The sequence below is a fragment of the Leptonotus elevatus genome, chromosome 5 (genome assembly GCF_054856555.1).
Source record: "Leptonotus elevatus isolate MCC_2025b chromosome 5, RoL_Lele_1.0, whole genome shotgun sequence".
NCBI lineage: Eukaryota > Metazoa > Chordata > Actinopteri > Syngnathiformes > Syngnathidae > Leptonotus > Leptonotus elevatus.
The window spans coordinates 1,237,814-1,260,418 of record NC_141243.1 but is presented as its reverse complement, the minus strand read 5'-3'; the positions used below and the strand labels follow the sequence as shown (position 1 = coordinate 1,260,418).

At 41.2% G+C, this 22,605-nt stretch overlaps 2 protein-coding genes across 2 annotated transcripts in view; both read right to left on the bottom strand.

Annotated features, from left to right (window-relative positions):
* Positions 1 to 16,544, bottom strand: part of fras1 (Fraser extracellular matrix complex subunit 1) — a 149,073-nt gene extending 132,529 nt beyond the window's left edge. The window contains exons 1-2 of the mRNA XM_086076384.1: positions 16,209 to 16,544; positions 13,275 to 13,306 (exon numbers count right to left, since the gene is read on the bottom strand). Coding sequence (XP_085932510.1) covers positions 13,275 to 13,306; positions 16,209 to 16,266 — 90 coding nt within the window. The 5' untranslated portion in view covers positions 16,267 to 16,544. The remainder of the gene's footprint in view (positions 1 to 13,274; positions 13,307 to 16,208) is intronic.
* A 1,015-nt stretch (positions 16,545 to 17,559) lies between these two features.
* On the bottom strand, positions 17,560 to 22,347 carry mrpl1 (mitochondrial ribosomal protein L1). Its single transcript, XM_086076625.1, has 9 exons — positions 22,300 to 22,347; positions 21,631 to 21,733; positions 20,754 to 21,033; positions 20,244 to 20,327; positions 20,046 to 20,117; positions 18,855 to 18,966; positions 18,666 to 18,766; positions 18,499 to 18,580; positions 17,560 to 17,743 (listed from the first exon to the last, which is right to left on the bottom strand). The coding sequence occupies exons 1-9, from the start codon at positions 22,328 to 22,330 to the stop codon at positions 17,637 to 17,639; spliced, it is 972 nt and encodes a 323-aa protein (XP_085932751.1). The 5' UTR covers positions 22,331 to 22,347; the 3' UTR covers positions 17,560 to 17,636.
* Positions 22,348 to 22,605: the final 258 nt, after the last annotated feature.

Sequence of the window (22,605 nt, the reverse complement as noted above, 5' to 3'; positions counted from 1 at the left end):
CCCCCTCGGTGGCATCTGGAAGGATCTGAAGGACGTTTTATCCACATTAGAGGCATCAAAAGTTCTCCTTAAACTTCCCCCCAAAAAAGTCCTCCGCGCTCTGATCGTCTCTCGTACTTTTTTTCTTTTTCCCCAAAGTAAAAAAAAAAATAACTTTTCCCTTTCATCTTTTCTTCCCTCGTTTGCACTTTTTTTTTTGTACGAGCCCAAAGCGATTTTTTTTGGTGGAGGAGCAACATCGTATATCCCGAGTGCGCCGGCAGTTGCCAGGGAAACAACGGCCCATTCCCCTCGTTGTCTCCAAGTCACCTCATTTCACTTTATTAGGCACCCTTGAACAATCCAAGACAAGAGCCGCGTGTAAAATTCATGCGTTCCCAGCGGCAGCTTTGTCTTTTTTTCTTCTTCTTCTTCCCACGCTACGTTACGCCGTAATGACAGCGCAAGTCACCTTGTTTTTAACGGCGCAAATGACATCTGGAGCCCACCTGAGAGGAGGCGGGCTCCAGATGTTGCGCGCAGGCAAAGCGGCCTCCATGACAGCGCCGGGAACCGCATGAAGCACTCGCAGGTGGCCAAAAAACACGCATGGCGGTGATGATAGAACAGCACAAGAGAATATCACAAGGACAGAAAAAAAAAGAATAATAATTTCCCCTCCTTTTTCTCAATGGTTGGCAAAAAGAATTAAACATTCTTCCACAACAATTAAATATTCAAAAATAACATATACCAATAAATAGTTATTATTCTTATGTAATTATATGTATTCATTCATTTATATTTACTTTACTTATGTATTGTACTTAATAATTAAAATAAATGTATTACAACAATCTAAGATTTTTTTTTTTTTACATAAGTAGAAATAGAGTATCTCATTTTAAAATATATTTATATATTTAAATATATATATATATATATATATATTTTTTTTTACTGATTTGTATTTCATTGGATTATTTCTATTTATCTTAACTAAACATTAGTTTTTAAAATTAATAAAACTAAGACACACTGAAGAAATAAATTTAACATAAGGAAGTATGACAAGTGGTAGTAAAAATCCTTATTTATATTTATTTTTTAACTTATTTGTACAGATTTTATAGTATTTACATACTTCAGAAAAGTTAATTAAATGCAGAAGAACATTTTAATCCATTAAAATTTATTTTACAAAGATCCTTCAGTGGAATAACAACAAAAAAGGACAAAATTTAAGTTTATTTTTATTTTTATTTTTTTTACGTAAGCTATAAGAAATATTAGGAAAAAGAAAATATAGGAACATATTATGACTAAACATTATTCAGTGGAGAAAACCTTAAAATGGAACAATTGAGAAAAATAAATATTAAAAAACAAAAGTTATGAAAGCTAACACTTTACTGCAAAAAAATAATAATAACGATACAATACAAAACAAAGTGTAATTAAATGTTTTGCATGTAACCAAATTATATATATATATATATACACACACACACACACACACACACACACACACACACACACACACACACACACACACACACACACACACACACACACACACACACACACACACACACACACACACGCACACAAATAGAAGTACAAATACAAAACACTGATCAGACCTTGCAAGATTGTACATATTGTTTACGAGGACCCAGACAACAAATGACCGGCAAACGTTCAGGACATTGTGCAACTTTTTTGTCCCACCACTTTTAAGCAGGGAAAAGACGTCCGTCCCGGTCAAGAGAACGTTTGCTGGGACGCTCGGCTGCATGTCAGGACGCGTACCAGCAGCGCATGCTTTATTCATCGTTATTGTATTAGCGGCCCAGCGCTAGGCTCTTTTGGAAAACCTCGTGAGACCGCCGCGCAGGAAAAGAAGAGGGGGGGGGGGGGAAAAACCACTCAAGTGAACACGACCATGACAGCGTGTCTTAGCTTTGCGCGTGTAACGGCATGACAACAAAAACGCTTCCGTGACGGCTGCCTGTGTTCACCTTTGGTTCACATTTAACTCCCCGCATGCTCATGCTAATGCTAATGCTAAGGAAGATAGCATCGAGGTCGCCTGCTACAAACTAATGCTGGACGAATGAAAATCTTGACGAGATGTTGTCGTGAGCGTCAAAGATCATTTTGGTGTCGACGTCAAAGACAATTTGGAGTCATTTTGTAAACATCAAGGACTATTTTTGACTTGTCACTTGACCTAGCATACGCAATTTTGTTGCAAGCGTCCAAGAACAATTTCGACTCATCGGTAAACCAAACAGACGACTTTCTAAACAATTGTAACTCTTCAATTCACCTAAAGTACGCGTTTGCTAAACATCAGAAATAATCTCAAGTCACCCATGAAATGCAATGTACGCGTTTTGTAAACAGACAATTTTGTGTAAACATCAAAGACGTGCTTTAGTAAACATCCGCTCCGTCAACGATCCTTATGAATCATGTTGTATCATCATCAAAGACAACAACGATACGTTTTGCTGAACAGACCATTCAGTCATTATCGAACCGAAATATGTTTTCCGAAACATCAAAGACCTTTTAGTCTTCCATGAACCTAACATTCTTGTCGATGCAAACATCAAAGACCTTACGAGCTGCAAATGCATCGAACTGACGTGTCTTCCTTCACATCAAAGACATTTAGTTGTCGTTGGACCAAACGCGTGTTTTTGCAAACATCAAAGACCTTACGAGCTGCAAATGAATCGAACTTACATGTCTTCCTTCACATCAAAGACATTTAGTGGTCATTGGACCAAACGCGTGTTTTTGCAAACATCAAAGACCTTACGAGCTGCAAATGAATCGAACTTACGTGTCTTCCTTCACATCAAAGACATTTAGTTGTCGTTGGACCAAACGCGTGTTTTTGCAAACATCAAAGACCTTACGAGCTGCAAATGCATCGAACTTACGTGTCTTCCTACACATCAAAGACATTTAGTGGTCATTGGACCAAACGCGTGTTTTTGCAAACATCAAAGACCTTATGAGCTGCAAATGCATCGAACTGACGTGTCTTCCTTCACATCAAAGACATTTAGTGGTCATTGGACCAAACGCGTGTTTTTGCAAACATCAAAGACCTTATGAGCTGCAAATGCATCGAACTTACGTGTCTTCCTACACATCAAAGACATTTAGTGGTCATTGGACCAAACGCGTGTTTTTGCAAACATCAAAGACACAAGATTTTCTTAACGAACACCACGACAACGTTACAATGTCAGGGCGATCTCGACCAGATCAATAACAGCCTGTCGTTGGCGTACGACAGCGTTGCCGTGGCAACGAAGTATTGCAAGGGGGGGGGGCTGATACGGCGCGACTCGCTGTTAGCGACCTTTGCGACGCTGCTGACGTTAGCGCTGCTGCTAACGGAACATCGCGGCGATAAGAGTGGCGGTGACAGCGATGACGTGAAAATTGTTTGATGTTTTGATTGTGGGAAAGCGTGTGTGTGTGCGTGCGCGCGCCAACAAAAACACGCACACGCGGGACATTCATTTCACGCTCTGGCTGCGAGACAAATGGCAGCACTCCTGCCTGAGAGAGTAAACTGCTTATCATCCACCTGTTGGCTTATAAAGACGAGAAGGTAAATGTCACACGCAAAAAAGTATGTGCACGCACGCACACGCGCACGCACGCACGCACAACATTCGGCATCCGGTCGTTATTTATGTGTTTGGTATTTTATGTACAATACAGAGCAGGAAGTGAAGTGAAATGAATGCATGCGGCTCAGTGAAAGCCTCATTTGAACCCTCATCCCCAATTTGAATGACTTTGTTTTGAAAGTTGGCTTCCTGATTTGGGACCCTGAGCTGGGCTTAAAACCGGAACTTAAAACCCTAAACCTCGTTTGAAAACTCAAGGCAGGTTTTAAGACAATTTGAAATCCTAATCTTGGCTTCAGACTCGTGGAGCGTTAATATGAAACTTCAAACTTCAAACCCTTGAAACACGAACCCTTGGCTGAGAGACCCTAACCCGATCTCAAAACCCTCATTTGGAACCCCAACCCTGTCTTCAAACCTTTAACCATTGTGTGAAACCCTAACCCGATCTCAAATCTGGAAATTGAAACCGTAAGACCAGTTTAAAACCCCAGCAATGCAAAAACCTGGTTTAACACCCTCGTTTGAAAGCTTGAACCCTTTGAATGTTTGGAAGCCAAATTGCAAAGTTATCGGATGAGCGTTGAATTGCGTTGCGGCTGAGCAAAGCGCCGGTCGGTTGCCGTGGCGACGGGCGGGTCAACACACTGCTTGTCTTGTTCTGCCGGTCGCAGAAGTCGACCCAGTTGCCCAAAGGTTCTTTTTCAACGCCTGACCCGATGCCGGCACGACACAAAAACACAACGAAGAGATTCGGTCAATGTTCAAATGGATCGGGTTTGAAATTTGGAACCCGTGTTTTGCAACTCAGATTTGAAAGGCTAATCTTGGTTTACAACTCAAAACTCAAGCTCTAATCATGACTAGAACTCTTAAACCCCAAATCCTACAACTTTAACTTGAAACAACGAACCCTGTCATTAAAACCCTAACCCAGACTTGAACCCTTCATTTGATACCGTCATCCGTTTCCTTGCGTTAAGATTGATTGAATCGTTTCGTGCATTCATCGCGTCAGCATAAAAGTGATGGCAGCCAGGAAGCAAACGAGACGGCGCATCTGCGGCGGCGTCGGCGGCACACTTTTAGCCGAGAGAAAGCTTCTTCTGTCTCGTTCTGCTGAGGGAAGCCAAATGTTGGCGCGCCGTCGGAATGAAGTCATCAGCATTCCGACTTGGGAGCTTCCGACGTGCAAAAAGCGCCCCGAGGCCAACGTACGTCATCCGTGCCGATTCCCAAGAAAGACGCTAAACATTGTTTGCATTCTTTCATTTGATTCAAAATGCTTATTTTATTTTTTTAAATGTTTATATAAATAGAGAGAAAAAAAAACGGACTCATATTCACGTATGGTACGTTATACTTATTACGTTATTGACATTTAATTGAACATCATTTTAAAGAAAACTATTATTTATTTATTTATTATTCAGATTCTTTAATATATTTTCAAAAGTTCACGCCTTTCCGAGGAATTTATCGACTAATTCCACATTACTTACCGTATTGGCACAATATAACGTTCAATATCCGCTTTCCCCATTCATTTTCAATGGGACTGACACACGCACACACAGAGAAGGGAATGAACGGGGGGAAACGTTTGTCCTTGAGGACGTCTTCCCACAATTGAGGACGGAAGCCCCGGCGGGGACGAAAGCCGGAAGAAAAAGTTGGAGCCCAGACGTAGCCTGCAGGCACCAACGAAGAAGACGACGACGACCAAGCAAGGGAAACTAAACAAGGACCCGGGAGGGGGGGGGGGGCAGGGGCGGGGGCGGGGGCGGGGGCTGGGGCGGGGGCGGGGGAGGGGGTCGCCCAGGGCTGGCATTCCCAGATAAGACGATGAGCGGTGCGAATGAAGTGAGACACACAAAAGAGTCGGAATGGCCTGCAGGGTGAGGAGTTTGATGGGGGGGGGGGGGGGGGGGTTGTTGTTTATCCACCCACAAGCTGGTTGCTTGCCAAAGGACGCCTCAACGGGGACCCCTAAATGGAGGCGGAATGGCAGGGGGGCTTAGTTCCAGTCCAGGGAGCATCGGCGTGCTGGTGGGCCTCCCAAGCAGCCGCCACAAAAGCAAACAGACGCTCCAGGAAGAAAAAAAATGCGCTTTCATCATCTGAGATTTAAAAGTCCGAACTGTTTTCATTCCCTCCTTTCTATGTCATGCTGGAAGGAAAAAAAAAATCCCCGTCCACGAGAACAAGTGAACTTTCTTTCGTGTTATTCAGAAGCATTTCAAATGACTTTCAATGTGATTGCTTAATATTATTTCGTAGTATTTAGTTACAATCACCACAATACAATTTCATAGTAAGTTAATAATTGTCAGGAAAAGATGGAACTCTATTTGGGGTAAAGTAATAGTAACTAAGTAACTGAAAATATGACTATAAATTAATGAATATTTTAGAGTAAAACATTTTTTATAATAAAACTATATATTTTTATTCAAAGCTTTTGAATATTTAATGTATAAATAATATAATTTTAAAAAATGATCTTGAAATATTTTTATATTTTTATATACTCTTCAAAATACTTCCAAAATGTATATTTTTAAGTATCAAAATATATATTTTATATATTGCATATTTTCTAACTTTCTAACCGTTCTCAAATTTGTTCATGTGTAGAAGCAGGTTCAATTCAGTAAAAAAATATAATATGTTTACTTCTTAAACTGTCTACATCGTACTATTTACTTATTTAAATATTTGTAATATCTTCAAATGAAACACATTAAATTGATTCAACAACCTCTGTATATTTACAGGTTGCAACAACAACAACAAAAAGAAGGAATAATAATTTCCTTTATCGCCAACTAGTGGCCCGGCATGCACACTACAGCGCTATCCCTCCATTTAGGTCTGAAGTGGGGATCGGGCGTACGTGCAGCACTCCCGTTGGTGGCGTTAACCTCAACATCAAACGGGAGGGAACGAACATGGCGAGTTTGGAAGCGAGGGGAATGTTGGGCGAGCTTTAAAAGCGTTTGCAAAAAGAGCGCAGCACTTCACAGCCTCCGGACGCTTAATAATTCACTTGCGGCGACTCGCTGGTCCTCAGATGATCCATTTGCGTGCGTGCGTGCGTGCGCTGGACCACTTTAATTTTTTTTTCTTCTTCACAAACTTGCTCTCAAAAGGAGCACACTGCAGCACGTGTTGTCTTGTCAACTAAAAAAAAAGTCTTGCGGTAACTTGAGATACAAGTTGAATTTGTTCGCAACTCGGAATGCTCATCTCAAATCAATGTTGTCCTCTTAAATGAATGCAAATGTAAAGAGGGAATTCCTTTTTGTGGTATTCATTTACTAGACATTGCGATGCTCCTTCTAGTGTGTGCGCCTCGGCCACCAGGGGGCAGCAGAGCACAGAAATACTGATGTACATGAAGAGGAAAACTTTGCAGTGGATAAAAAAATAGATATCTGTGAGTATTGTTATATTCTTCTTCTGTTATGTTCGAATAGCCGTCGCGTTAAGAATGAAATGTTTTGCTAGCCCGCGTATCGTCTTTCGCATTCTTTGCTAGCATCAAGCGATGTGGTTGTGTTAAATACACTCGAAACATGCTGGCTCAAATAGAACCCAAGAATTGCACCGACCTGCGATTTGACCCAACTTTCTGCATCTTTTCGTGCAAAACAACCCATTTTTATTGTACAAAACACAAAATTGGGGTTATTTTGATACAAAACAACGTAAAATTCAGTCAAATTGGCCCAAGCAGGTTGTTGTCCAATATTTCAACAAAACTGATGAGTTATTTTGGACTAAGAAGTTCTATTTCGTCCGTTTCAAAGGTATACGTGGCATTTATTTTCGCCGTTTTGTTTTCAATGTTTTGTTTACAAGACGAAGCAATAAATAAAAGAAAAGCTGACAAAATTCAAACGTGGTCTTTGAAAAAAAAAAAAAATCAGATTAGTGTTAAAATCAGTGGCAAAAAAGTATTGCGGTATCTGCCTGTCAAAAATGATACTATACCACGTTTAAGTACCATATTATCAAAAGTATCACCATTTTGAAAAAATCCAAATCCAAAGCATTTGAACTCTTATGCTATTAGCTTTGATGCTGCTTTATGCAGTTACTAAATATGAGTTCTGATATGATTTTTGGGCCCAAGCTATCTAAAGCACATTTATTCAGAAAGCCAAAAATCAATATGGTTTCTCCAACATAAAAAAAAAAAAAAAAAAACTAGCTTAATAAATTAGCATCCAAAGTGGCGTCTCATCAAAGCCATCCGGAATTGCTAATCTGGCCCAGGAGGAGCAACGCAAACGAACACTTTCGACTTTGTGGATTTTCTTCCGAACAGTTTTCCCACCGACCTCCGCTTCTCCCACCGGAACTCCTCACCGCTAATGCGGGTTTTGCCCTCACTTGGCTTTCCGCCGACTCGCCTGCCAAATTTCATGTCGCTACCTGACAAGATTGGTTTAAGATCTGACCTTGTGGCGCACATTCAATTCAATTCAAGATGTATTTGTCATTGTAAATGACATGGTTAGAAATGATTGTGACGTCTTCGGGGTTTATGGCGAGTTTTGCTGCCATTCTTCAATCAAACATAACAAAAAGTCGGAGCCCTGAAAACCTCCCAAATGGCCAAAAATGATCCTAAAATGGACTCTTCAAGGCTAACTTAGTTATCGTTCTTCTATAAGACTTCTTTTCGGGTAGCCCGATGATAAACATGGCTACCAAATGTCATGTTGCTAAGCAGAATTGGCTTTGGGTGTTGAATTGTCAAACAATTTAAAAAAAACCTTAGGTCGCCGCTTTCAACCAAAACTGCCAACTTCCTGTGTATTTTCCGTGAATGGCTTCTTAAGACTTTTTCGGTGACCTCATAACATCCGTGCCAATCAAATGTCATGTTGTTAAAGGGACAGTGTGTATTATTTAGTGCCATCTCGTGGAGAACTAATAGAATGCAGCGATACGGCGCCTCAAAGAGACTGCCCCGGTTAGCAAGAGCGTCGAGCATGAACTCACTCGAGAAGCTAACAAGAGCGGCTAGCACAAGCTAACTGAAGCGGCTAGCAAACGCAGCTAGCAGGAGAATCTAGCAAAAGCAAAGCAGAGAGGGAGACAAGCATCCTAATACTGTATTCACGCTCAAGCGGTAGACGCTAACTATGCTAGCGAAGTTCTTCTGTAGTACAAAAATGGCGGTAAAACATGGCAGCCACCTGTAAGGCGTGACATAATTAGCCATTACTAGACCTACGATTTTATCAAAAAATGTTGATGTGATAGAACATAACATATTTTTGGGGGTATTTTTAGAATTAATAGTGTTCTTTTAAATGAGGCCACCGCTAGAGGGCGCCAAATAATACACACTGCCCCTTTAATCAATCTGGCAACAAGCTGAATTTTCAAAAACAATCAAACAGACGTGTTCATGTTGTTAAAGAGACAGTGTGTATTATTTAGTGCCATCTCGTGGAGAACTAATAGAATGCAGCGATACGGCGCCTCAAAGAGACTGCCCCGGTTAGCAAGAGCGGCGAGCAAGAACTCACTGGAGAAGCTAACAAGAGCGGCTAGCACAAGCTAACTGAAGCGGCTAGCAAACGCAGCTAGCAGGAGAATCTAGCAAAAGCAAAGCAGAGAAGGAGACAAGCATCCTAATACTGTATTCACGCTCAAGCGGTAGACGCTAACTATGCTAGCGAAGTTCTTCTGTAGTACAAAAATGGCGGTAAAACATGGCAGCCACCTGTAAGGCGTGACATAATTAGCCATTACTAAACCTACGATTTTATCAAAAAATGTTGATGTGATAGAACATAACATATTTTTGGGGGTATTTTTAGAATTAATAGTGTTCTTTTAAATGAGGCCACCACTAGAGGGCGCTAAATAACACACACTGCCTTTTTAATCAATCTGGCAACAAGCTGAATTTTCAAAAACAATCAAACAGACATTCATTTTGGTCATGTCGTTAACACAGACTTTCCACCAGTAAGCAGGAAAAACATGCCAAAAATAAAAAGCAAACATCGCCGTTGATCAATCGATATGTTCAAATCCGCTAATGTGACACTTTTACAGTCTGGCGGGAGAAGTAACGACACGCGACGCCGTGCCCGACGCCAACGCGCAGGAAAAGAGAAAACGCGCTCGTAAAAGCCCCACTCAGACTTTAATGGCGGCGCAGCATCCGTCGCTTCATCACTTTTTACAGCCGCCACCTTGTAAATGTTGCACGCGTGCACGGACGGACGCTGCCGGCGCGCGCGCGCAAAACAAAAACACACTCGACGGCAAAGTCAGCTCGACCCCGCGTGAACTCGCCACTTTGTCGTGCTCAAGGTCGTTTGGGCTCCTTGTGGATTTTTTGCTTTCTTTCTGGTTACGTGACGTTTTTAATGTCATTTTGATTTGGATGTGGAATGAAGAGAAAAGAAAATCTTCCGTTAGCATTTTTAGCGAAATCGTCGAGTTTGCGTAATCCTGCTACCTTGCTAATAAATATAAACATAACATTTGAATGAAAGATTTTGCCAAGCGTCATTATTTGTCTATTTTCTTTCATGCGATTAGCTTTTAAAAAACATTTTCTCAAAGCACTTTTGACGTGATGTAACGCACCGTAACGCAAAATGCTGCAATGCATAACGTGAGCACTTTACTTAAGATGTCATAATGTTAGCGCAGTGGAACGTTACAGGAAGTTAGCTAAGCATGAAAAGCAGTTAAAATAAAGTCATTCAAAGTACATGTAGCATAACATTACATAAAATAAATATGTTTTCTACGTTCGTATTCTACGTGTGTTTTGTACAGATTAAACAGGCAGAAAGTAGAATTATTATTATTATTATTATTTTTTTCCACAAGGGAAATTCACAAAGCGTTAAAAGGACAAAGTGTTACTTTGCGTCCAATCAGGCGCCTTTGCTGGCACGTCGCCGCCATCTTAACCGGCTGTGCATTTAACTTGTCCTACACGTGTTGTGACAGACATCATCGCGCCTCCGCCGCCGCCGCCGCCGCCACAGCAGCTTTAGCAGCTTTAGCATCATAGCGCCACGTCCAAATATATCGGCCAGCCCTCCAGGCAGGAAATTCCTGGCATTGCGAGTCGCCGCTCCCGTTACGGCATTCAAATGGAGGCTGCGACGTAAGAGGGTGTCGGGTGCAGACGCCGCAAAGGGGGCCTGAAATTGGACATGACGTCACTTCCTGCTTGGATGTGTTGCTGCCACTGATGTGAATTTAGGACCGGACAGCCCAATACGCGCCCCGTGTGAGCCGTTGAAGTCGCAGGGCGGCCATCTTGCTCCTCCCACCTCGCCAGCAGACCACTGTATAAACTATACGGTATACGTACAGATGAGATATAAACAGCTCGTAGGCAGTTCGTATAAGGTCGGAGGCAGGGAGGGGGGGGGGGGGCTGGGGGGGTAGGGGGTGGTTTGGGGTCACTATTTTTTAAACAAGAAAAATTAAAATAAATAAAAATTAACAAGTGGACGGTATGTGCTGCTTTGAAGACCCCCTTTTTCTTTTATCGCTCAGTTCCTTAGACCACAATATTAGATTAGGCAGAAGCATCGTCTGTTGAATTACAGTTGGAATTCCTTAAAAATATAAAAATAAACAAGTTTCCTCCTCATTAAGCATGTAAAACAAGTTTAACAATTTAAAACACCATAAATCATCATGTTTCTATGAAGTACTGTCTCAAATATTCTCCAATTTCAATCCTGCAAATGTAGAGGATCATATGCCGGAAAACGTTTTCTTGGGAGGAGCAATATGGCGGCCTGGCGGCTTCCAGGCGTATATTCAGATCAGAGGTTGCTGCTAATCTGCGTGGGCTGAAGTCGTTTGACGGACTTCAAAAAATGCTAACTTCCGCTAGCTATGTCATCACATGTTAGCATCGTAGCATGTCGTCAACAAAATGCCTTGTAACGTAACGCGTGACAAATTATTTTGTCACGAGACGTGTCGTGACGTGACGTGATGTCACGCAGCGTCACGTGAAGTAACATCATAACAAACGTGGCGCAAGAAACGTGCGTTTATGTGACGGTTGCGTTGCTCGTCAACTCAAGTTTATTTGTGTAGCGCTTCATCACAAAAGAGTGTCGAGGCTTTCGCAAGCTCACAGTTCATAAATATTCGCGATATCGCCTGACGGAAGTGGCGAGGAGGAACTCAAAAACGCCAGAAGAACCCTTTGAAAGAACCGCAGATGACTAAAGTAGTTCCTGTTACTAATTAAATCTTTTTTTTACATGATAACCGTCCGCTGGCAAAATAACTGAAAATCACGTTCGCCGCAATTCAGCGCTCCATATTTGTCAGTCTTGACACTTTTGATCTTCAAAGACGTGTTTGGAAACAAAATCTGTGAATTCACTTTACACGACGGCGAACGTCGCCCGCGTTTCAGTTTGTCGTTTATGATCTTCCGAGGACTCGGCTCGGCTCGCATCGACATTCATCAGGAAGTGGCTGACATTTTTTGCGCAAATGTCAGCGGATCCGTCTGAATGCAAAGTAATGGCTGCCGCGAACATCTGCGTTTCCTCCTCTCAATATTCCAAAGCATCCTGTGATGTTCCACGACTTTCATCTCCACGTTTTTTTGTTCCCGTCCGCACTTTCAGGACCGCCGCGGGGGTAAAGAAAAAAAAAAGAAAAAAAAAGGCTTCTTCTCTTTGAACTCTCGAACGGCCTTTTGGACCATGTCGGGACACGCTGGGACATCCCAACTGCATCCCTTCAACACCCCCCCCCCCCGTCCCACCCCCCTTCCAGAAAAAAAAAACACCTTGAAACAAAAAAAGGCATTGACTGAACATGTTGGCCACAACAAACGATCCCCTTGAAAAAGCATCGGGAAGCGTTCGGTCGCAGGTATGTCACGTCCCGCCGTTTCCGCCTTTAATTACACGGCAAAGGAGGGGGAGGTGCGAAAAGGGGGCGGGACTGCCCCCCCCGGGAACGTCTCTTTAGACCCCCTTTTACACTTCGATTACGGGTTGTTTTGCAAGACACGAACGATGTTTTGTGCAAATTTCACAGCTGTTCACAAAAGTTAGAAGCGCGAGAAGAAAAGTGCTGACTCGTTCATTGTCTCTTTTACAAAGAATCCGAATTTTCTCTCATATATTTCATGCTTCGGGCTTTTTTTTTACAGGGTTAACAAAGAACCGCAACTCTTGACCAACAGCGACACAAAACAGCTGTTCGAACATCAATCGTATGTATTGATTATAAACATCATGTCTGGTCAAGTTTGACAACCACATATGACGCACTTCCTGGTTTCTGGCCAATCAGAGCAGCTCAAGCAGCAGAACAGCAAGTTGGGGCTGAAGTGATCAAGCACTAAATTGCACGCATTCTAAATGACACTCGGCCAATGAGCTCGTCCGGTACGCTCATCGACTTCCTTTTTTTTTCTTTTTCGTTTTTTTTTTTAATTTTTTCCTTCTTTTTTTTTTTTAAATTTTTTTTTTTCCATCGACTTCCTGATCCCGCACCAAGTCTCATGAATAATTTATGAGCAGTTTCTTTTTTAACACACAGATATTGGCCGTCTCAATCCCGGCAGGAATGAAAATAAGGAAAGAGGAAGATGAAACCTACCGGGTGGACGACTCCCTCGGAGACGCACGCTCCTGCACACGCACACGCACACGCACGCACAAACACAGAGAACGAGAGGGAACATTAGCATCAGTGCACATCTGGGTCATGTTTCCATACGCGGGGATTATGTACATGCAGGATTGGGATTATCACACAGGTCAAATTTACAGCACACGGTGGGTGAGATCGTGACCTCGTTCGCGGCCCGCCGATGTCCCGCCTCCGACATCTCGTTCTCGGACCCGCAAGCAATTTGGGGGATTAAGATTCAATTTCAAGCATTTCTTAAAATATTCAAATCCAATATAAATACAATAAATTCAACACTAATCTGATGAGATTAGACAGAGATAATGTGGGTGTTAAAATTGTGCTTGTAAAATTTCACTTGCTCGCCCGTGTACAATCCGGATCAAATCTGGATTATACTGGATGTTTAGACATGACACCAAAGTGATTCTGCATGCAAAATCCGATGACATACGACAGCAATGTGTGAACATGTTAAATTTAATTTTACATTTAAGTTAAAATTGTACAATTTTACATTACATTGGGTCCAAACGCACAATCTGAATTTCTTGATCAAATCTGGATTTGAATCTGGTTGGAATTTGGTTTCCCGTCACAGCCACCGACGCTGCCTCCGCGTAACAAATGAGGTCGAACTGAGATGAGAACGGGATTGGCAACGTTTCAACTTTATTGGCACTCAACGTGAAATCTGGATCCGATCTGAATTCGATTTGGTTTAACATTCAAGTCTGCAATCCAGCATTCACATTCTGACGCGTGTGCACATCTCGCTCAAATCCAGATTCGATTTGATTTCATGCCACGGTTCGTGAAGCACAATTTGACGGGAGTGGAATCCTTTGAGAGCGCGTCGAAGCAGAGATTGCCAAAGTGTCGTTTCAATTGCCGGGATCAATTTTGGATCAAATGACTTGACATGATTGTCATCAATCCACTTTGTTGCGGCAGTTTTCCAAAATGCGAACTCGTATTTAAAACATGACTCGTTAGCAGATCCAATCTTTCATTTGTCGTCTTCTTCTTCTTCTTTTTTTTTTTGACCGACTGTAATAATCTTCTTTCTTGCTTTTGTGTGTGTTTAAGGTGAGAAGAATAAAATGTAGTTTGTGGAACATCGGTGATGATTATGGCCAGCGGTTGAGTTCTGAATTAATATGCCCAGAATTTGTCCGTTTTTTACATTTGTGTGCACTTTTCACAATTTGAATTGCACATGTTTGTGTCGTTTTGGTGTACTTTTTTTTTTTTTTGGGTCTCTTCTCTCTTGATGAGCTTTAGTTTGCATCGGTTTACGCATGATGCGTTTCACCAACTTTCGTGCCATATTTTCACCCTCGAGTAAGGAAAATTCATCTTTTGCTTGCATTCCTCCGCAACTGAGAACGACATTGGGCTGCTAACGCTTTCTGTTTTTTTTTTTTCCTCGAAGGCATACCTTTCAGATGAAAACCGGTCTATCGAAATCGAGTGCTCGGGTAACGACCAACCACGGCTCAGTTCGCCAATTTCCCACGACCACACCCAGAAGACGGGTGAGCCGTGATTGGTTGTTACCTGAGCTCCAATCACCTGTGATGTCATGAGTCAGGTTTCCATCGGTTCTTCTTTTGTGAATACTCCGCCGCTGTAGGTGGCGCTATACACCACAGAGATGTGATCCACCAGTAATTTCAAAGAAGAAGAAGACCAGGAAGCGACTGCGCCGTGCGATGATGTGTGAGATTTGCATTTGTGATTTTTGATAAACCGTAACGTTTCTTTGCCGTTTTGCATCTAAAATAGCATTAATATTCGCTTCTTTATTTAATTCCCAAAAGATTTCCGTTTCATCGTCCACCCAAACATACCTTACGTAATCGTTCGACATTGCTTTGGACGTGCGACGTGTATCTGGTCTTGCCAGATGGCAGCGGTTATTCGCAAAAAACAAAATTTGCATTTTCCTTTTTTCGCTTCAAAATCCACTCCCGCTAAGCGTAAAATTTTGGGCCCTTTTTCGAATTTCTAGCGTTTCCAATCGGCTTTATTTTTTAATTTAATTTGGGTGGATGGAAACCTACGGATTTTCAGTCAACAAAGTGGCAAAATGTGTTTTTAAAAAGGTATAAAAAAAAGAATGAAGTTATTTAATTTATTCTAGACAAATATTAACTTTTATATTGCTGCAAATGGCTAATTGAGTCAAATATCTCTTGAATTGGCGATAAAAGTGTTTCATCAAAAAGTCTGCATGGAAAGAAAACAATAATTTCTGAAAATCCTTCATCGCCAAGGTATCAAATCCGCCAGGCTTTATCGCAGCCATAAAAATTGAGAATGACATCAATGGAGTTCATTTACACTTCTCGTTCTCAAAATTCAATTCAGCTCAAATGTTTTTTCTATATTCCAAGTAAGCAGTTGTAAATTTGGCGAGTGGCCTTAATTATTCTGTTCTTACATATGCAATCAAAAATTAAATAAATTAAAAATGCCTTTTTGTTGGAGGAGATTAATTATCTTTTTTCATGTACTTTTGCATTTCTTCTATTGCATTTGATTTTGCCCCCCCCCCTCCCCCTCCCCCTCCCCCCCTGCAAATGTTGTCCAATAGTTTTGCAATTACTTTCCATGCAACATTTTGCTTCCCAAGTTTGTTCTGTCATGCAATTAAAGCAAACAAAAACATTCAAGTACGCGTCTTCAATCGACATTCATTCACAACTCAAAAAAAAAAACGCTGCCACATTTCCATTATACGAGCGAGCAGGTGTAAAGTTAGCGAGTGACCTCCCCCAGGGTGCACTAAAATGCCGAAAAAAGTCTCCTGGGGGGGGGGGGGGGGGCGGCTGCCTCCCACCCTGACCCACTTCACAAGCGCCAGCTGGATACAAAATAAAAAATAAAAATACCCACCGTGTGTCACGGCCAGGACTGCGGCCAGGACGCCGAGCACCATCCAGCGAGCCGCCATGGTCGCGGGTCGCGGCTTGTAATCCCAACGCAGTCCCGGGAGTCGTCTTGTTGGAGCCGGTGCCGGCGAAAGGGGGCTCAGGGGGGCTCGTTTCCACCGCGCCACCAGCAGGCGCGCGCGCTCGTCCCGCAGGGCGGCGAAAAGAAGAAGCTGGTGGGGGGAGAAAAAAAGTCCACCGGTAGGTTGCGGAATGTTTCCCTTTTCCCCGAGCGAGCGCAGCGTCCGCGCTCCGGCCAGGAAAACTGGCGAGGTCCGAGGGAGCCTGCAAGTGGGGGAGTGCAGCTCCGCCCCTCCCTTTACGCGCACTCCAGGGGGGGGAGAAAAATGTGAAGCTCGTGCACATGACGAGTAGGCTGCACCGTCCTGCAAACTTGGCACCTCCTCCAGGGAATACCTCCCCCAAGGAAGCGCGCTGCACTTTACCTACTCAACCCCCCCCCCCTCCCCCCAAATCAGCTGTTCTGGCCTCTGGAGACCGCAAGTAACCTACAAAGTGAGCAATTAATGACACTCACCGGTCACCTCATTCGGCACACCTGCTGCAGGGTTAAACGCTTCCGTACTATTATTGCAGTGGACCCCCGCTGGCCCGTGACTTTTTTTTTTTTTTGCCGCGAATAGCAAAAATCAGCAAATAATTGATTTCATGTCAGAATAGAAAAAAAAATATATATATATATATATATAAATATATACACTCAAAAAATAATGCATCTTTTAACACTTTTGTAAAAAAAGAAAAAAAAATCCATGACGAGGCGAATCTGCGGATGCCAAACCACAATTATGGCCCACAAAGGAAATGTATTCTGAAAAATACAAAATAGGTAGTAAGTAGGAAAACACATTATGCTAACATTTTTGTCGCACCCCCCCCCCCAAACGTGAATGTTTCTGTATATAGTCACGGTATTTATCTATACATTTGAACATCATTGAATTAATAGTGTTCTTGTATATAATTACCAACTCTTTCAATGTTTCATTAAAAATAACTTTGCCTCAATATTAGAGGTATTGCATTTTTTTTCTATTAAAAACTTGTCAATAATTAAAACATGACAGAGAAGCTTCAAGTTTCTTATTTTTGCAGCAACAAGTAAATCACATCTTCACGTCGGAGCAATACTGCCACCTGGTGGCCAAACGTGCTAGGACACTGGAGACGCCACTTTTATGAGTCCCAAAATGTTGATTATTAATAAGTACAATATATATATACAAGGGAAGGTGTTTGTAAAAGTGGATAAACTTACTTTGCAATTAAAGTGAGATGAATCTGATGACAGCCGATTGCATTGAACTTGTGTGATCATGTTTATTGTTGAAAATAATAATAATAATAAGTACATTATATACAAGGGAGGATATTATTGGTGGTTGTCGTCTTCAGGTGTTTTTGCTAGAAGGTTTTCACTGTTGAACCACAGAGCTTCACTGGTGCGACTGCACACGATGGCGCGCTCAATAAAAGGCCCTGAAAAATGGCAATAGGAAAAAAAAAAAACCTGTAAAATTCTGATCTTTTTGTAAAATAGATTCCAAAAAAATGTCCCAATATTGTGTATTTACAGTGTCTTTTTTACAATTATTTTGTACATACTTTTTCTAATCATTTGTATATTTTTTACATCATGCGATATTCTGATATTTTGTATCACAGTGTCTTTCTTTGTATTGTACAATATTATTTTAATTGTATTTTTTTCTATTTTATCTTACTACCATTTGGTGTAATTAATGTCAAATAGGCTGGCAACCAGCCCAGGAAGTAGCTCACTTTTCGGCTCATATGATTGCAGCAGTTTTTATGTTTATTAATTTGTTTCATCCGTCTTGTTTTTATACCATAGGTCTGTTTCTTTTATTATTTTTTTTTTACTTGACTTTGTATGTAGCTATGGTTGTTTTTAAAATGCTCTATAAATAAAGTTGAGTTGAGTTACTGAGCTTAGTCACTCCTGACCTTATGTATGTATTACATTACTGTTTAATATAAATAAATAAAACATACTGCCCCCTGGTGGCCAAAGCCCATTGTCCATTGCATTCAAGCAAAACAAATGTTAGTAAATGTTGATTTAAAATGGGGTCGGTTAAATCCAACACAAAAAAGGTTAACTTCCTTTTTTTTTTTTTGCTTCACCGACGCCATTTTTGTTTGACCACTTTTTCATTGATAGCGAGGTCACGTTGACCCCCCCGAAAAGCAGCTGGATTATCTTTTGTTACCCATGTCGGCGGGCCGATGTGAGCGCACGTCGGCGAGGACGCTTCGCAGGTTGTCGAGGATGTGCTGAGTGGGAAAGTCCAGCTGTCGGCAAAGCGGAATAAATGGCAATGAAGCTCCGCCTACTTGAGCGGTACGAGCGTCGGTCACGGCGGCGGCGGCGTCGTACCGTGGCCACCTGCGTCCTGACGAAGCACTCGCTCTCCACCGCGTACTCGTGGCCCATCTGGAACAGCGACAGCATTTTGGGAATGTTGATGCCGACCGAGCCTGAAGAGAAAAAACCGCCGCAAAGCATGTTAGAAATGTTATTTGGATTTGATTTTGTTTTGTTATCAAGAAGGAAGTTTCAGTGCACCTCTCTTGTTCTTGGGAAACTTCTTCCGGAGTTTGTTTTTCAGCGGCGCAAGTTTCGGCACCATTTCTGGCACGGCCACGTAGAAGTCGGCCACCACCTCGTCGTCTAAAATCTGAAAAAACAAATAACAGTTTTTGGGCATTTGTCATGAAAAATATTGGGATTTTTTGTGTGTGTGTGTGTGTATTTTTCATCTGTGTTTTTAATCTTTTTTTGTCACAATATTTGTAATTGCTCGTCAAATATGTTTGCACTTAACCATCACATTTCTTTCATAATATTTTCAGAAGTTGTTTTCAAATATTCTATTTTTGTCAAATATTTGTTTTTAGTATTTCTTTGGCAAAACAAAATTTTCTCATATTTTTGTGTGTTTGTGTATATATATATGCTACATTTGTGTATTTTTTATCCAATATATTTCTAACATTTTTGTCCTTCATAATATTTTTGTATTTCTCAGCATCTAATCTGTATTCTTCCAATTATCCCCAAGTAAAAATCCATCTAATATTTTCCCCTAAAATTATGTATTTTTCAATGAATATTTTTGGTAAATATTTTGTCTATTGTTTTTGTTATTTTGATTCAGTTTTATCTCAAATATGCCACTTGTTTTTTCAAATGTTTTATTATTTTCTATTTTTCACTATTATTATTTTTCATTTGAATTGTTTTCCCTAATTGTATTTTTCAAAATAAAATGTGTAACAGATTTTGACATTGTAAGTATTGTTTGTTGTCGACTTTTTTGGGTTCAAAATTCTTCGTTTTCAGCTAATAATGTTGCCTTTTCTGATATTTCATTTCTATTTCTATTTAATGTCTTATTATTTTGTCTCAGTTTTTCCTCCTTTCGATTAATCTTTTTGAATTATATTTTGTATTTTTTCAATTTAATATTTTTTGAATACTTATTTTATGTCTTTTATAATTACAAATGTTCCAATGTTTTCGTCCAAATATTTATTTCGGTTGCTTCCTAAAAAAAAGGTTGTTATTTTTGGTCATGTTTTGAGCGTTACAGTTTTGTCTGTGTGGTCAGCTCAGAAAAAAAAATCGACTTGTATTTGCAATATTTCCCCTGATGGGCAGGCAGCAGCCGCTATTTGTATCCAAACCATTAAAAATCTAATTTTTTCTGTGACATGCCCTCGTTGAAGATGGAATTTTAACGCCTCTTAACGTCACCTGTTGAATGAGCTCCGTGCCACCGACAAACGCAGCCCCGCCCTCCTGAGCCATTTGCGCTTGATGAGCATCCTGTCGTAAAAACACACATTTGCTTTGTTAGACATTTTAAATCATTAAAATATCATCAATTATTAAAAAATAAAAATAAAAAATAAAAAGTATTTCATTGGAAATATTGGGAGAAAAAGAGCTGACCTCAGTAAAAACCAAAACTTTGTTTGCATCAGTCTTGAAAAGATGCGGAAGATTCACCGTGTTGACAAACGGCTCGATCTTTTTCTGGAAGTAGAGAAACAAAAAAACGGCGACGCGCTCAAGTCAAACATTTTCACGGCAGGAATTTTACCCTCGGGAGTAGCGTTATGTGTTTCGACCGCGGGGAGGACCGTCTAAATTTAGTTTTTGGGCCAACGGGTCTTGTTAGTACTTTGAAAAGGACCAAGAACTGTTAAGAAATGTTATTTCCTGGAACCACAAATGAAAGAAATGTTATTTCCTGGAACCACAAATGAAAGAAATGTTATTTCCTGGAACCACAAATGACAAGTTCTTACAACCAAAGCAGCGACGACCTTTGTGCGTTAAAATTTTATCTAAATTGAGCTTCGGTGTAATCACAGAATTTCCCAGAACCTCCGATTAATTCAAACCCTTTTTGTTGCCAGACCGAAAAGTATCAAGCAGTGAAAGTAGACCCGTGCTCACCTTCTTCTCCAGTTTCATGTCCAGCTTGAGATCCACGTAGACGGGCTGGTCATGCGCCGTGAAGTCCAACGCCCGGAAGCTCTTGAGCAGTTCTACGGCGTCGCCGGCACTATAGACGGTCCTGGGGTAGTACCGCAATACGTAGACGTCATCCACGGGCTCCCACGCCGTCTTCCCGAAGGGCTTGTGTCTGCCCGCGTCATCCACCACCTTCTTCACTTTCTTCACTTTCTTCACCTCCGGCGCTGCTGCCTCTTCGTTCTTCACCTTCTTCTTAGCCCTCAGGGGGAAAAAAGCCAATAGATTTTTAAGCAAATTGCTTTTTTTGTGTGTTGCTGCCACAATTGTGTTAAGAAGCTTCAGTAAGCGGTTTCACGTGAATGGTTAGCGTCAAGCTAGTGGACGTTTGCTTGACAAAATTAAACTGCGTGGTCGAACATTTAAATTTCCAATGTTAAATTATTGTATTGCTTCGTGACTAGTTTTAGGAACTGAGGTCGTCCCCCCCCCCGCACACACAATTTCTCACAGCGGCTTTATATGAGTGAGAACAGGAGCTAAGGAACACAGTGAACATCCGCGTTTGTGGTTCAGCATCTATTGTGGGGGGGGGGGGGGGGGGGGGGGTCATCATTATTCACTGGGGAAAAAATTACCAAAAGTATTGCTTTAGCACCATCTTGGGATATCTTGTGCCAAGCAACTTCGTTGAATTGAGGGGAATGGTTGTAAAACTATCTAAAGGTCTATTGGTTTACAGATAAGATCTATATTATGTATTTTGACCAAATCGTGGTTGGGTTTGCAACAGGGCTTCACTGTTCCTTAAAAAAAAAATGTAAATAAAAGTGGGCAAAATGGTCAATTGAGAACTCACTTGAAGGCAGCAAAAGTTCTCATGGGAATGTTGTTGGAGGGAAAAGCAGGAGAGGATGATGAAACGCCGCAACTTCGGAGCTGCCGTCGACACCCTGTAACAACTGCAAGGTAGAAAAAAACAAAAACAAAAGATTGATAGCGGACAAAATGTAAATGCACCATAACTATTGTAAACATCCTGGCAATCAGTTTCACTTCAGAGGCAAAAACTCAACAACAAACATGCAAATGAAAACATAAAACGTGCACATTTAAAATGTTATAATACATATGCCACAACTAATCATATTTAAACTATAAACCACAAATAAAGCACTGAGAAAAATAGGTCTTGCCACCAGGCTACAACGACCATTTATAAGAAAAATAGCGTTAATAAGCTTAAAAGGTGCTTACATATATTTCCATAGCACATCAATGCCACTAAAAAAATAAGATTCAGGTTGTAAAAACGAAGCTAATCGAAAGATTTTGTAGCTTTGGCTACCAAGTTCAAGAGAAACAGCAGGCTTGCTACCAGGCTACGGGGACAATTTAAACAATTTAAACTAACAAACAAAGCGCCGATGACCTCAAAAGTGCTAATCTACATTGTTCCAACGCATACACACAACTAGTAATAAAATGCAGATTGTAAAAGAGGAAACAAAGACAAAACATAGCTGACCTTTCCATAAGGTACGCGTGCATGTCGCCATCTTGGTGAAGCCGGAAGTGGTCCGGGTGAAACATGAATATGCAACATGGTTCCGTTCGGGAGCTGACACCAAACTACGTGTAACTTTTATTACTAAGAAGTAAGCACGATCGATATTTAATACCTTGGAGTAGACTTTTCCAAACATTGTTCATTTTGTTGTCATAATTGTTATGAATGCAATACTTGTCCGTCAGTTTTGACACTTGACGTAAGAGTTCGGAAAGTAGGAAACAACCAATCAAACAATTGGTACCGCCCACCATCTCCTCTTGT

Excerpts from the sequence above, each read along its gene's own strand:
- mrpl1 (XM_086076625.1), bottom strand. The coding sequence starts at position 22,330 with ATGGCGACATGCACGCGTACCTTATGGAAAG. Across the intron at positions 20,118-20,243 it reads AAGTTTTGGTTTTTACTGAG|GATGCTCATCAAGCGCAAAT; the intron begins GTCAGCTCTTTT and ends TTTTTACGACAG. Across the intron at positions 17,744-18,498 it reads ACATCGGCCCGCCGACATGG|GGCCTTTTATTGAGCGCGCC; the intron begins GTAACAAAAGAT and ends GCCATTTTTCAG.